We start from the raw sequence: 15,758 nt of genomic DNA on the forward strand, positions 1-15,758 counted from the left end.
TATTGATTTGTTATAATTTCCTATCCATCGTACTCCATCCGTCCTGAAATGTAAAGTACGTTGGTTCCATCCATCCTGAAATATAAAGTACTTTGGTCTGTCTTAAATCAAACTGCTCTAAATTTGATCTTTATAGAGAAGAGCAATATATTTTAAAATAAATAAGAATAATTAGATCCATTATGAATTATATTTTCATAATTTACTCATTTGTTGTGTTAGATGTTAGTATTTTTCTCTGTAAATTTGTACGATCTAAATTTACCAGCAGAATTATATTCTTTGAAAGGTATTGTACGATGTAAATTTGCGAAAACAACATGAGTTTATATAGCTACCCGTACGTGATATTTGTAGTAAAAAAAATCAAGAGGCCAATGGTAAACATCATGGCACGTTTCCAGTACAATCGGCTGTGGCCACGCGTACATTCTGCATCAGTCACTCGTGACTCATCAGCACCACCAATGCACATTAGTAAACCGTAGGTGCATCTTAAACAGAAGGAAAGCCAGACGACATAGCGTGATCAACTCTGCAACTGCATGGTAACGTGTGGCCAATGGAATAAACTCTACTCGAGTGTTCTATAGCCATCATCCTCAATAATTGTGTTTTGTTAACTTGAGCAGATCGACCTGCAGTTGTTATGGCTACTGCAACTTCGGCAGTTGGCCTCATCTACACTTCCAAGAGGGAGTCCAGTGGACACTGGTGCATGCCTTAACTTGGCTTGGCACTTAGGCCTGTTTGGGAGAGAGCTTCTAGGAGTGTCAGCTACTCCGACGAAGCCCCAAACAAAAGCTCTCCCAAACTGGCCAACTTACAACGAAGCCCCAAACAAAAGCTCTCCCAAACTGGCCAACTCCAGTGCTTTCAAACAGCAGCACTACCTGGTCCTATCTTCTCGACGATCGACGGTGACATTCCACAGGGTGGTTTCTATGATCTCCATGGTGCAGACATCGCCCACCCTGATCCCATTATCGAGGCAGAAACTCTTCCAGCCTCCAACCAGCTGGCCGCAATTCTGGTACAGGTTTAGACACGCCTGCCAAGATTTGGTGCTGCTGGTAGAAGTTTTGAGCGTGATCATGCAGCGTTGTCGAAATCCAATCGCCTTACAGAAGGGCAGTGGCAAATTCTGCAAGAATTGCAGTCGCATGTAAGCAATTGTTGACAATCACAGAAGTCCAATCAACCAACAAACTATGTCAGCAATTGTTGACAATCAATGTATCACTGTGGATGAATAATGACTCCTAGTGCTGTAGTTTCTTATCATTTTGTTTCCTGTTGTGATAACACACATACATAAATTATCAGTAACTATAGCATCAAATAAAAAAGTAAGTTCATGTCTCGGCATTCTGACATGTAAGCTACTCAGCAGAGGGCTTGCATGCATATACAATAGTAACAAAGCCCTTTAAAGTCTTGCATGCATATCCTAGCATATTTCAGTTCAGTTTTTCCTAAAAGTTGGAACATGTTTATCCTATTTACAACTTTTTACTCACAATCAATAGAGAAATAGTTGTGCTTACGAGGTGATTTTCAATTGTGCTGGCATTGATCTCCTTCTTTACCCAAGCAGGTGGCCCAATCTCAAAGACACTTTTTGTCCTACTCTTGTTCAAATAATTCATGGAGCCTTGAAGCATCTTTTGTCCATCAGTATTTGACTTGTTTTTCTTGCTCTTAGGGGTTTCCTGCTGATCCCAAGTACATGTAAATATTGATAATTCACTAGACAAAAAGGGATAAGTGCTTCAGCATGTAACTCACATAGCAGAACTGATTCATCTTTTCCTCATGGCGCGTGATAAGTACATTCCACAGTGTGGTTTCGATGACATTGAAGGTGCAGGTATCCCCTTCCTTGAGATGATTTTCCTGGCAGAACTGTCTCCAACCCTGCACAAGCAGGTAGCTGCTAGTTTTGCATGTGAGTCCATGCACAAGCCAAGATTTAGTACCATCTGCTCTTGAGGTTCTCAGTGTTATTGTGCATGGTTTCTGCAACCCAATAGCATCACAGAAAGCTTTTGCCAAAGCCTGCAATAATTGCAAATGCATAAATGAATACAATATCTAGCATTATTTCAAATCTAGTATGTCAATTCGTTGACTAGTTTCATCCTGTTAGCATGCACATGTATTATCAGTAGTTAGAGGCAATGGAATGAAGATGTTGGCTCAATCTCCCCATAATGAAAAGACGAAGGTAATAGAAGTCTCTGATGCCAATAAAACCATGACCTATAATGTTTACAGCTCATATTCCTATCAAACAGATGATTTTATCTTATTTAATAATCAAATGCAAGGTTATGCTTACAAGATGCTTTTCAAGTGTGTTGGTGTTGATCTGCTTCTTTATCCATGATGGCGGCCCAATCTTGTAGATCGAGTTCCTTCCTAATGATGTCTTGTTCTTACGCTTATGCTTCTGAATGGAAACAGATGGTGCTTTCTGCAACTTCTCACTATGTGGTAATGTTGATCCTTGATAAGACAACAGAGACATTCACTTCAATATTTAACTCATTCTAATCCATTACTAGAAGATTCAAAATATAATAAAGTTATGTATCACTTGCTCACTTTGTTGAGCTCTGTTTTCCTTCTGCTTGGAATCTCTCGGAATTCCATCAGTGCCAAACACTTTGACAGTGAAAACCATGTTGCCCTCATACCTCACCAGCAGGGCATTAGATTCCGTAATGTCATGAAACACCATAAACTGCGACCAGCCACCTGTGAAGAACATGTCCGATCGATATGTCTCAAGTTTAATGTTATAAACTTTGCCATGGGGGCCCAGAACAATGGCCATACAATTGTTCTGGTGCTCTTTGGGGATGTGCTGTTGCAGAAACTTAGCAGGTATTGGCTGCAATAATACAATAAAAGAGTAAAGTGAGGCCATTCCAGTAAATGAAAATAAAGTGAGCAAAAAGAATTAGCAGCAACAGTCTGCGAACCATCTTTTCCATGAAATCGGTTGAAAGCACAATGATGAACTGTGGCTTACGAGCGGTGGCTTTGCCACTCACGGCTGCTTCAGCTGAATAAAGTAAGAGTTAGAAACAACCAGTTTGAACTGGAAATAGAAATTCATTCTTAGCACTTTAGAATTAGAAGCAGGTAAGGTCCCATATACCACTTCGGTTCAAATATCTTCTTGCAAAGCTTCCCTGTCCCCAATCATTAACAAAAATGTTTTAAATCTTTACAAAATCAGGTGCACATTTTAAGGACCCACAATGTAAAAATTAGCTTTATAGCATCCAAGTTGAACACAAAACAGAAATCTACTTTATCATAAAAGGAGATAACATGCTTTTTAGAGTTTCTCTAGAAAGTCCCACCCAAGAAAAAAGCATGCACCCCCTTAATTAAGTCAGTCCACATTGATTAGCAAAATTTTTTTGGGCTTGAAAGAGAAGAAACAAAAAGATAGTTAACGCTTGCCACAAAAAGAAACTAGCCGTGCAATTCTGTGGGCTGCTAGGCTACATCAATTAATCACTAAACGGAAATCATATACTCTTTTCTGTAAAGGTAACTTGTCGCAAGCTCCTGATCCCCATTTATAATTCAGGTGACTAATTTCTAATTCATCTGAGACTCCGACAACCGGAGAGGGAACCGAATTCGCAAGTCTTGAATCCTAAGATTCTTGCAAATGCGCGGAATCTTTGTTACCTGGAGACGGAGCGGGAGCGCCGAGGTCCCTGAGGCAGCGGGTGCGGTCGAAGGCCTTGACCGTCAGCACGCCGCGGCCGCGGTGGCGGAGGACGAGGAGCCACCCTGCGCCGACGCCGCACGCGTCGGCGAGCTCGGGCCAGCCGCGGCCCAGGAACGCGCCGTTGCCGTCGCGCCCGACCTCGACGCGCCATAAGACCTTGCCATTGCCGCCCATCGGGCCAACGACGAGGGCCTCCTCGGCGCCGATCTCCTCGGCGAGCTCGTCGGGGATGCGCTGCAGAGTGGAAGAAAAAGATCAGCATCGCCAGAGGCGGCGAGAGAAGGCGCCGGTCTTTACTGACCAGACTGTCGCAGGTGAACGGCAGCAGCACCCTGAGGTGCTTGGCGGCCGCGGCGTGGTCGCCGGACGAAGCCATGCCTGGGTTGAGTGGGGTTTTCCGCCGGGGACATGTAGAGGCACCTGGGTAACCCAAAGGTTTCCCCCGTTGATAATTGGGACACGATGGGTTATTGCGTTGCTTCTGTTTTAAATTCTAATTGTAATTTTATTTTACTTTTTTCACTATATTTTTATCTCTGTTTTTTACTTTTTCACTCTAAAGTCTTCGTTTATTTTTAGTATTGACTCCGTTAGCTGCGTGCCTGCGTCAAGAATTTAAAATATTTAGAAAAAGACACTTTTTAATATAAGAAAACATAAATATATCATTTATTTCTGTATCCCTTCAACTTGTGTGGTTCTTCCCTTACTTTTCTCCCCGACATTCTCTCCCATCCCGTGCGAACCTTAGGTTGTCTGCACTAGGTACGCTACCCCTTCCTCCAGTACAGGGTAGCATAAATCCCAGCACCATCTACTCTATAATAAGCAATGCTAAATAAGAGGATGGGAAAATGTGTCCGCTATTCCTAGCGGGATAGAGGAGGAGCGCTATGCCGCTTGCTAGCCCCACCTCACCTCCAGCCGTTGCTCCCTGTGCTCTGCTCCGCCACCGCGGCCGGCGTGCGCGCGAGTCGGGGCTCCACCGCCACAACCGACGCTCGCGCGAGTGGATAGGGGAGGAGGAGCAGAGGGCGGCGAGGGAGGAGGTGCATAGGGGGCGGCAAAGGAAATGAAAAGTGAGCTGGGGAAATTGAGGCCGCGCCGCCACCGCTTGTCGTCACTGATCTGATGGTGGAAGAGAGCCGAGCCGCTCAATCCGTCGCCGCCGCCGGAGCTCGAGGGAAGGGGAGGCCTGTAGGTGCACGGGAGGCCACAAATGGGGAGGAGAGCTCCGTCGGGGCTCTGCTCCACCAATCTGCCGCCGTCGGTTAGGGAGACGGCACTAGTGGCTGTGCGTAAGCCCATGTGAAGGGAGAGGTCTGTCGCCGCCGGTGAGGTAGGAGGCGCGGGGATGGCAGACTAGAGAGAAGGGTGAAGAGATGGGAGAGAGAGAATGATGTGGTAGGGAGTGCAGCAAATAAAGGAAGTAGGGGTGAGAGAAAAAATAATCTAATAAGTAGGTTGTGCTGTTGTTAGTTGGTATAAAGTAGGGTATGAAAGAGTATTGAAGAACTGGATATAGAATAGAGAATCTCGATGATCAGAATAAAATATTTTTTAAAAGATAAATTTAAAGTTTGACGTATGCACGAAGGTTTAGGAGACGATTTCCTCGAGCAGAGGCGGCGCGTGGCGGCCAGCAGCTGCGGCGGCACGGGCCCTGCACGGAGGCTACGGCTGCGACAGCTACCTTTAGCTCGCGTACCAGGTCCGTGCAGTGCGGAGGTAGGGCTCGGGCGGTGCGGTGGCTGCGGCTAAGTATGGAAATAGATTCGGATATTTTGGATATCTGTTTTTTGTTTCCTTCCGGTTTCCACCTCTTAGAATAGAAATGAATCGAATATGTATAAAAATATATTCGGATATCTCGAATATCCATTTTTCTATTTCCCTATCATTTTCATTCCTAGCCGCGGCAGCGTGCGCGCCAGGTCCGTGCGGCGCGGCGGGCGGGCTCAGGCGGCGCGAGTGGCAGGGCAGCATCCACCAGCACGCACGCTCCTCTCTAGCTCTCTCTCTGCTGCGTAGGCTTCTGTAGCCAGCTGTGGCTGACTGGCTGTGGCTGCACTAGGGGGTACAAATGTGTGCGTACGTAGGTACGTGCTAGCTACATACTACTCCCTCCGTTTCATATTATAAGTCATTACAAAAATTTTGGAGAGTTAAAATTTTCCAAATTTGACCAAATTTATATAACAAAATAATAACATTTATGATACCAATTAAGTATCATTAGATTCTTTGTTACCTATATTTTCATAGTATACCTATTTGATGTCATAAATCTTTGTATTTTTCTCTATAATTTTGGTTAAACTTTGAGATGATTTGACCCTCCAAAATTCTTAGAATGACTTATAATTTATAATTTGGAACGGAGGGAGTAGGTGCGAGTGCAGGAGATCGCATGCATCGCCAATGGAGCGCCGTAGTTAGTCTACTACGAGTGTTAGTTCTTGGATCCAGGAGCAGTGAAACAGCCACCGTACAAATTAAACCCTTCCCTAGCCTTTTTCTCCCATCACCCCCCCCCCCCCCCCACCCTCCGTTCCCTCTGTAATTTCCTATAGGCTATAGAACCGCTTTTTCTTTTTCCCGTTCCGAACAATGCAAGTTTTTCACGACAAACTTTTTCATGACAAGCTCGGCAAAAAAGGTATTCATTGATCAGCACAACTCTTCTTCTTCTTTTGCAAGATTCGGTACAACTTATTCAAATAGATATTCCGAAACAGACAAACAAGCACCTAAAAAAATCTGTAAGGGTATATTCATGGGGTTCTAAAAAAGTTGGGGTATATTTGCAAGGGCAAAATTGTCTTCTTTGACACTGTTATGTGTTGTTGCCGGTGTAGGAGTAAAATGAGACTTTATTTCCAAATATGAGGGTAAAAAAGCAAAATGAAAGAATGTGGCGGTAAAATCACAATTAGGGTCATTGTTTGCCTAAACGGTCGTTTACATAGTTTAAATTATACGGTTGTTTAACTCGTTTACATAGTTTAAACGATACACAGTGATACACTATTTCCATTTAATCTGTTATTTGGACCGTTTAAACAACCATTTTGCCTGTTTAAACACCTGTTTTACCGAAATAATTAGCTAAACGGGAGGTGACCGACTGTTTATCATTTAGCGTTTAGTATAACACTGATTAGGGTTCAAAATAGTGGCAAGAACACAATTTCCCCTTGGAACATTGGGTCGTACCTACAACTGCCCAGGTGCATTTGGTCACCTGGGTGGCTGGGTTCCAATCTTTTTTAGCTGGATTTGTTAGAACATTTAACTAGAATAAGTTTGGATATAAATTTTAGAAATGGAGGCAACCAGGAGGGTATGACTCTTCCAATATGGATTAGTTAAGAACGCCCCTGAAACTAGTCTCTAGCCTAGTGATTACAGCACCTGAGTACATCTAGCAGATCTGGGTCCGATTTTTGTGAGAGCGAATTAAACGGGTATGTGATATTTGTTTTTAAAAAAGATGTAGAGGCTCCCTTGCTGACTTGGGTCCACCGCCCAAAACCACCGCCACTACTAACCACTACCTTAATGGTCCCTGCCATTGATCCTCCCAACCGGCCTCCTCTACCACCGTGATAGGACGACGCCACTATCCTCTCACCATCCTAAACCCCAAGCCGGCGAGCTTTCAATCCTTCCCACTATTCCGGTAGCCACAAAACTTCTTCTCAACTTAAAACTCCACCCTAACTCTCATGTGCTCATCGATATTGGTGCTGTTGTCGGAGAAGAGGTGCTCGTCGAAGAAGAGGTCACCCGTCACCGGAGTTGAAGGTGCATCAATTTGTTACTCCCCCCCCCCCCCTCCCGACGTCCCCTCCCCTTCCCTTGACATCACCTCCCCTTCCATTTCTTGTATACTCGAAATCACGAGACTAGAGGGCTCAAATTAGACTTTTCCATTTAGGAATATTTAGCGGGAGTATATTACCAAGGATTGCAATGTTTTATTTAGTTCTATTTGTTTGTAGTTTGATGGGGGCATTTACCAAGGTTAGATTTTTTTTTCAGTTTATGTATGTACGTTGGAAGGGTTCGTTGTTGACCTAAGATTGACAGTTTAAGTAGGTTAATGTTGGGTTTTTGTAATCTGCCCGGTAAATTATGTGTAGATAGTATCACCAGTATGACACCGTGTTTAGTAGGTTAATTATGCGTGCACTGTCAGCATTATTTACCATTTTCCAAAAAAGAAATATAAGCTTTGGTTGTAGCACAGTTTGATAAGTATTAATCAAGAGTTTTCTTGATTAAAAACATATAGTTCAGTCAGGTTCAAAGCCACCACAATGAAACCGAACTTCTAGCCTCATAGTAGGTTCACAAACAACGTGAACTTTGACCTTTGCTGCATCTGATTGCTCTCTAAGGTTCAACCTTGGCTAGAACCTGAATCTTAGCTAGCTTACAAACCTGAAACTTCCTCTCCATCACCACCCGATCTAAGTTAATCAATTCGATGAAGTTAAGCCAATGACATCGATCTTGTAACTGCACCCTGAGTCTGCAGACAGGACCTCTCCCTGAAGTGTTCCAATCAAGCATTTATAACAGTACAAGTCAAGGTACCGGTAAAACCTGTACATCCAATGCTACGAACAGTAACATCCTGTGTTTTTTTAACAACAGATACCAAAACACAGGTGAATTGATGTGCTAACTGGTACTAGGTTACCGAGGCTCGATGATGACATGCCACAGGGTAGTGTCAACGATTTTGAAGGTGCACACATCCCCCACCTTGATCCCATTATCCCGGCAGAACCTCTGGAGACCACTAACATGGTGGCTGCTCCTATTGTACGGAACAACACGTGCCTGCCAAGATGTGGTGCTGCTCATTGAGGTCTTGAGGGTGATCTTGCAAGGTTCCCTGATTCCAATCGCCTTACAGAAGACCGGTGGCAAATACTGCACGAATTGTAATCACAATGGTCAGTTAATTTATTTCTGTAGGCGGTTGCCAATGATCCATGTATCACACAGGTTGTTGGATCCCAATTCCTGTTCATGCTGGATTTGATAACATGTTCTTGGAGCACTTAATACATTGATCTGTTTCATATATAGCATGTCCACATGTATTATCAATTGATATGTGTGATAGCAATTGCATATATATTATCACTATTTAAAGCATCAAGTGAAAGTGTTGGTTCCTGTTTCTGCATTTGAAAATGTAACTGTCTGCAGAAACTTTAAATGCCAAGGAACTAGCTCAGTTGGTCAAGGGTGGGGATGCCCAGATCACTCAATTCAAGAATTCATCAAGGCGAATTTGGGTGGTTATTCCTTCTCAATTAAAAAGCCATCTAGTTCCTCCTAGGTTGGTCGAGCTTTTTTGTTTATGTAACCTTATATACTAAAATTTCAGTTTGGATTCTTCTAAAAATTAGAATATGTTTATCCTCTTTCTAATTTTCTAACATTTTTAGAGAAGTGACTGTGCTTACAAGACGATTTTTAATTGCCCACATATTGATCTCCTTCTTTATCCAAGCTGGTGGTCCAATCTCAAAGATGCATCCTGTCTTTGATGACGCCTTGCACCACGAAGTCATGGAGCCTTTTGGCCTCTTTTGTTCTTCACTAATTGACCTGTCATCCTCTCTCTTACGCTTCATACTAGAAGCCGAAGGTTTTTCCTGCAGGTTTTGAGTATATGTTATAATGTTAATGCTGATACTTTGTGATAGAAAAAGGGACAAGTGTTTCAGTATTTAACTCACATAGCAGGGCTGATCTATCTTTTCTTTATAGCGCGTGATAATGACATGCCAAACTGTGGTTTCGATAACATTGAAGGTGCAGATGTCACCTTTCTTGAGACTGTTCTCCTGGCAGAACCTCCTCCAGCCCTTTATAAGCAGGTAGCTGCGACAATTCTTGATTGAGATACCACGCACCTGCCAAGATATGGTACTGTCCATTGTCGTCTTAAGTGTGATCATACATGATTCCCGCAACCCAATCGCATCACAAAAACTTGTTGCCAAAGCCTGTATTAATTGCAATCACAATCGTTTCAGTAAGCAGTCTGCGATTCACTATCTATCAGTGGACAAATACTGATTGCTAGATCAAAACTCAGATTCTGGGTTCGATTAAAAGATCCACAAGTGCATATACATGAAAAATGCTATATATATCTGATATAAAATCAATATATTGATTTATTTCTTCCTCTTAACATGTGCATGTACTGTTGGTCTCTGTTTCTCTATAGGGAAAGTAAAAACTGTTTACAGAAGTCTCAGATCTAATCCCTTAGCAACTTTTGAGCTCATATTCTTGTTGAACATATTATCTTACAAAATAGGGAAACTTTTGTGCTTACAAGATACTTTTCAAGGGTGTGGGCGTTGATCACTTTCTTTATCCAAGATGGGGGCCCAATCTCATAGAAAGATTTCCTGTGAAATGCTGTCTTGTTCAAAAAACTCCTGGAGCCATTTGATCTCTTGTTCCTTCTACTTCTTGGCCACTTGCTCTTGCTCATATGCATCCGACTGGAAATAGAAGGATATTCCTGCTGTTTTGATGTGTGTTAATGTTGATGTTTCATAGGATAAAAGGAGAGGTGTTTCAGTACTAACTCACATAACAGAGCTGATTCATCTTTTCCTTACACCGTGTGACAACAACGTGCCACATTGTGGTCTCGATGACATTGAAGGTGCAGATGTCTCCTATCTTGAGGCTGTTCTCCTTGCAGAACCTCATCCAACCATTCCTAAGCTGGTAGCTCCCCTTCTTCGATGGGAGAGCAAGCACCTGCCAGGATTCGGTACTGCTCATTGAGGTCTTGAGCGTGATCGTGCAATGTTCCGGCAGCCCAATTGCACCACAGAAAGCTGCTGACAAAGCCTGCAATAATTGCAATCATGTTGGTTTTAGTAAGCAGGCGAGGATACACATTATATTACAGTGGATGAATACTGACTGCAGACTGCTAGATCTGAACACTGTTTATCTGGGTTTAATAAAAGGTTCTTCGAGGGCATATACTGATATAAATGACAAATACGACTGCTGATAAAAAATTAATAATATTGATTTGTCCCTTCCTGTTAGCATGCATATATATTAGCTGTAGTTAAAGCATCAAATGATCAAAAGAACATGTTGGCCTTTGTTTCTCCATATGTAAATCAAATCTGTTGAATCAAGTCTCATATGCCACTCCCTAGTAACTCAACATGGAAATACAATTTAATAATTTATCTTATTCAATAGGGAAATGGTTGTGCTTACAAGTTCCCTTTTAAGTGAGTTGGCATTTATCTCCTTCTTTATCCATGATGGCGGCCCAATCTTGAAGACAGATTTCCTCCATAATGGTGCCTTCTTTAGACGAGTAATGGGACCTTTTTGCATCTTTTGTCCACCGTTGTTAAGCCAATTACTGTTGCAACGCTTCTGAATGGAAACAGATGATTCTTCCTGCCGCTCTCGAATATCTGGTAATGTTGATACTTGATAAGACAAAAGAGACATGCACTTCAGTATTCCGCACATGATATAATTCACTGCTAACGGATTCAAAGAGAAAAGCTAAATCTCACATGAGTGCTTTAGAGGGCTTGCCAGCAGGGATAGTTTATAACAAAATTACAGTTACAAAGCAGTTACAGCCACTTTTTATTATGATGGTGTAACTAAGTTATAGTGAAAGATCCTCCATAACACTTGATTTATTTTCTAGCACGAAGTTAGAACTAGTCTAAGAAATAGATCTTAAAAAGTTGGATGGTTCCAATGTCAAGTGTTGAAATCCTCCAAAACACTCAAGTGTTGTATAGACACTCCCAATTCAAAATATGAAAAACTTATTCATCTTTTGCTCACCTTGTTGCGTTCCAATGTCCTTATGTTTAGACTCTCTCTGGTGTCCGTCTGCCTCAAAGACCTTGACTGTAAACATCATGTTGCCCTCATACCTCAACAGCAAAGAATTATCTTCAGTGATGCCATGAAGCACTAGAAACTGTGACCAGCCACCTCTGAAGAACACTCCTGACTGATTCATCTCGAGCTCGATGGGAGAAACTTTGCCAAGGGGGCCAGAAACAATGGCCTTACGGTAGTCCAAATGCTCTTTGGGGATGTATTGCACAATTTTAGCAGGTATTAGCTGCAAGAACACACAAAAAGAGGAAAGTCAGGCCATTCCGGTAATAGAAAACGTGAGAAAAACAAATTAGTAGCAACAGTCTGCAAACCATCTTTTCCCTGAAATCTTTTGGAAGCACTCTGAGGAACTGCAGCTTACGGGCAGTGTCCTGGCTGCCCGTGGTTGCTTCAACTGAACAAAATGAGTTACAAACAATCACTTTGGACTGAATACGAGTAATCATGAATTGGTAGCAGCCTAGCAGGGAACTACTATAGAAGTTAGCCAACATCCAGTATACTCCACGTCTGGTAAAAAGCTTCTTGACCCTCATTTGCTTAGAAGATCTTTTTCTGCCTTTCAATAATCATGCACCACATTACAACGAGTTCGATGCTGGAAACCAGCTTTTCAGTGTCCAAGAAGACTACTAACACTACTGACCTCTCATTTTTTTTCCCAGTAGAAAACAATCCTACAGCAGGAAGGACGAAGAGGGTTTGCATTTACAAGTTACAAGGGAAGAAAACGTGGAGAACACAGACGGGTACTCAAAACATTTTATCAGAACTCGTTATAATATTCATGACATTACGGGGAATTTGACTGATACTACTACTTCGACATTAACAACTTGAGAGAATATGGCATGGGGAATCCATCTTCTCTTTACCTGCTGCTGATGGTGGTGGCGGCCGCGCGCCGTGCTCCCTGAGGAGGCAGCTGTCGGCGTCGAATCCCTTGACGGAGAGCACGCCGTGGCCGCGGTGGCGGAGGACGAGGAGCCACCTCGGGGCGACGCCGCACGCGGCCGCGAACCCTGGCCACCCACGGCCCAGGAACGCGCCATCGCCGTCCCACCCGACCTCGACGCGCCAAGGCTTGGCCTTTCCGCCGGTGGGGCCGACGACGAGGGCCTCATCGCTGCCGACCTCCGCGGCGAGCTCGTCGGGGATGCGCTGCGAATAAAGCATGCAGGTGCAAGAAAACAAGATGAGTCAGTACCACGGCCGGGCCGGAGCCGCGCGCGCCGGCGGATCGGACGAGCGCTGGGCACGCACCAGGGTGTCGGAGGTGAAGGGCAGCAGCACCCTTGGGTGCCTGGCCGCGGCGGCCGACGGCGGCATTGGGGACTCCGGCGGCCACAGTGAGTGGGGAAAGCGACAGCTTTGGTTTGGTCCGACGGAGATCGACAGGAACTCGGTCCGGTTTGGTCATGTCTACTGCATTCCCCCTCCATCTTGACTCTGGTAAACGCTGACAAAAGGTGTGACGTGTCACGTGTGAACGCTCTTTCACGTGTGACAAAAGTCTCTCGAAGTAGAAAAAAAACTCTCATAAGAAAATTTGCACTTTTTTCTCATATATCTTTTCAGTTTTGATCATTCTTACGTTTCATTTGACTTAAGTGGCATATATACTTAAGATTTCTTCCCGATCATATCATGCGGCCAACATGTATTGAAAAAACATAGGATGGTATGAAGGTGATGTAGGTTTGGTTTATGTATTTTTTTTTCTATTCTCTTATTTGGTTTCATTAGGTTTGGGATATAATATTTTAGATAATGTCCTTTATAGAAAGAAGAGAATCACATCACATGTATGTGGTGGCGTCTAAAAGTTTTGGTATTTTTCTCGAGCCCATAAATTGTAGGATTTGCGAAAGAATTATACCGATAGAGAACCTTTGGTAAGCAACTTGGCGAACCTATGTATCAAGCTGATCGGCCGGTAATCACCAATGGTGGACGCATCCTGTTTCTTGCGAAGGAGAACCATGTAAGCTTGAATCACTTGGTAGAAGCTCCGTCCAGAGCTTGATTTGACAATGATGGCCGGTAATCAAGGACCAAGAAGCTTTTAATAAGTTTTTTTTATACCAAACTAAGAGTATATGCGTCACTTCACACTTATATTGTAAATCTAAGAGAGTAGCCCAAAGTTTTAGTTATGAATGAATATGAACTTTATTGTTTCTACCGCATCTACATGAAGGGACCCGTGAAAGGAATTGCTTTTCTAGTTTCATAATCTTTACTTTACATTTAGACATACATTATGTCTAGATAAATAATTTCTACTATGTATTTAAAAAAATCAAAATGACTTATTTTTTGAAACAAAAGGAATAGCATTTAACAAATTTGCCTTGATTCAACGAAATATCTACCAGGACCACCCACATCGTACTGCTTATTCAAGAGTGGCCAAAAGAACCTATGGAGCTAATTGAAATTTGATGACTTCCAAGCATATTGAGATCTTGCAAGGCTCTGCTCTAAAAAGAAAGAACTTGCAAGGCTAGATATGTAAACCAGGATGAGATCCATTTTGTATTTTTGTCTTTCTCTGTTACTTTTAAAGTCCATAACTCATATATGATCTTGAGTCAGGCTAGTCTTGAAAACTTATATAGTTGCATATCACCAACTTCTCTACGTGTACAAAATTTTAAGGATTTGAATATATATACACTTTTAAAGTTCTATTCCTGTTTCGGGTGACTGATTTTGGTTATCTATCAGTTGTCTCTAAACTTGCACTAGCGGTGGAGGTTGAATGGAATGAAGATTTGGAGTTGGGGAATACACATATGGCATGCGGACCTAGAGGGAGCATCGGGGTAGATCGCCGGCCAGCGGTGGAGGTGAGAGAGACGTCATGGCAACGAAGGTGTTCCTGGAGGCAGGCAGGGTACCCTCAGCCTCAGTGTGGGCGGTGTCAGGCAGCGGGGATGTTTGCCGCCCCCCGCCCCCAACTTCACCATAATTTTTTTATATAAGCGGAGGCTACCATATTGACGCTGGGAGAAGATGACGACACTGCTGGTGAACGGAGATGATAGAGGTGACATGGAAAACGCTTCAGGCCTCGACAAAGCCCAATGAGGCGTTTGGATCTTTGCCATCGGATGGCCAAAATAGGTGATGATGCAAAAAAAAACAAGCAACTAGCAAGAACAAGATACACACCCATAATATAAAGGTACTTTCACAACTCTCGATTATTCGATGAAGAAGTGGGTTTCCACCAAATTTTCCCATTCATCTGGCCATCACCATCTCATCTAATTCAAATATTAATGCACGCTAACATCACGCAATTAAGAAGATAATATTGAAACAAGTACAAGCACCTAGGGAATGACATCACCCGACAGAATTTCCATTTGGGCTTGTTTGGATAGAAGAGGACGATTGGAGGGGAATGAAGGGGATTGAGTCTAAAATGAACTAATTTTCTCAACAATCCCTCCCATTCCACATCATTCCACTAGTTTCCAAGCAAGACCTTAAGTGTTCGGTTCACTCGACAATATAGCCGACTTGCTGAGGAACTTGTACATTTTCATAATGAGAAGGCAATAGCTATTGTATTTAACAGAAGCCAAGATGAACTAATGTACAGCCAGGTCAAAGATTATCTATGCACAATGACAACATGCCACAACGTGGTTTCAACGATGTTGAATGTGCAGGTGTCTCCTTCCTTGATATCATTATCCCAGCAGAATCTCTTCCAGCCCGACCCGAGGTTGCTCGCATGCTTGTATGGGAGAACATGAACCTGCCAAGATCTGGTGCTGCTCAGTGAGGTCTTGAGGGTGATTGTGCATGCTTCCGACAAACCAATCGCATTGCAGAAAGTCGGTGGTAAAGTCTGCAAAAATAAAAATGGTCAGAACCAGATAGCTATATGTGATCTTAAAGATCTATCCATGCATCAAGTGAGTGAATACTGACTGCAAGAGCTGAATTCCTGTTCATGTGGATTTGTTGAGATATTATTGAAGTGCATATACATCAACAATTTTAAGCAAGAGCACATACTATGCTGAAATATTTACTTCAACAA

At 43.0% G+C, this 15,758-nt stretch overlaps 2 protein-coding genes and 1 long non-coding RNA gene across 9 annotated transcripts; 1 reads left to right on the top strand and 2 right to left on the bottom strand.

Moving 5' to 3' along the window:
• Positions 1-554: 554 nt before the first annotated feature.
• On the bottom strand, positions 555-4,191 carry LOC120693895 (putative B3 domain-containing protein Os04g0346900). 4 transcript variants are annotated; one of them, XM_039977095.1, is made up of 9 exons: positions 4,056-4,183; positions 3,712-3,988; positions 2,988-3,070; positions 2,842-2,896; positions 2,608-2,760; positions 2,342-2,508; positions 1,789-2,058; positions 1,548-1,715; positions 688-1,144 (listed from the first exon to the last, which is right to left on the bottom strand). In XM_039977095.1, the coding sequence occupies exons 1-9, from the start codon at positions 4,128-4,130 to the stop codon at positions 890-892; spliced, it is 1,503 nt and encodes a 500-aa protein (XP_039833029.1). In that variant the 5' UTR covers positions 4,131-4,183; the 3' UTR covers positions 688-889. The 4 variants fall into 4 exon arrangements, with proteins under 4 accessions (XP_039833027.1, XP_039833028.1, XP_039833029.1 ...); XM_039977093.1 differs by having other exon boundaries at positions 555-1,144; positions 2,608-2,896; XM_039977094.1 differs by having other exon boundaries at positions 564-1,144; positions 1,548-1,712; positions 2,608-2,896; positions 4,056-4,191.
• Positions 4,192-7,308: 3,117 nt separating this feature from the next.
• On the top strand, positions 7,309-8,878 carry LOC120693896. The gene is made up of 2 exons (XR_005683199.1): positions 7,309-7,561; positions 8,417-8,878. It is a non-coding gene; the product is annotated as an uncharacterized LOC120693896 (long non-coding RNA).
• Positions 8,062-13,135, bottom strand: LOC120693894 (putative B3 domain-containing protein Os04g0347400). 4 transcript variants are annotated; one of them, XR_005683198.1, is made up of 10 exons: positions 12,962-13,125; positions 12,574-12,859; positions 12,010-12,092; positions 11,636-11,921; positions 11,042-11,262; positions 10,388-10,654; positions 10,125-10,319; positions 9,606-9,786; positions 9,241-9,432; positions 8,062-8,698 (listed from the first exon to the last, which is right to left on the bottom strand). XR_005683198.1 is itself a non-coding variant. In XM_039977089.1 (10 exons), the coding sequence occupies exons 1-10, from the start codon at positions 13,025-13,027 to the stop codon at positions 8,459-8,461; spliced, it is 2,106 nt and encodes a 701-aa protein (XP_039833023.1). In that variant the 5' UTR covers positions 13,028-13,135; the 3' UTR covers positions 8,062-8,458. The 4 variants fall into 4 exon arrangements, 3 of the variants coding, with proteins under 3 accessions (XP_039833023.1, XP_039833025.1, XP_039833024.1); XM_039977089.1 differs by having other exon boundaries at positions 9,517-9,786; positions 12,962-13,135; XM_039977091.1 differs by having other exon boundaries at positions 9,517-9,786; positions 11,042-11,247.
• Between the last annotated feature and the right edge of the window lie 2,623 nt (positions 13,136-15,758).

The sequence above is a fragment of the Panicum virgatum genome, unplaced genomic scaffold (genome assembly GCF_016808335.1).
Source record: "Panicum virgatum strain AP13 unplaced genomic scaffold, P.virgatum_v5 scaffold_199, whole genome shotgun sequence".
Taxonomy (NCBI): Eukaryota; Viridiplantae; Streptophyta; class Magnoliopsida; order Poales; family Poaceae; genus Panicum; species Panicum virgatum.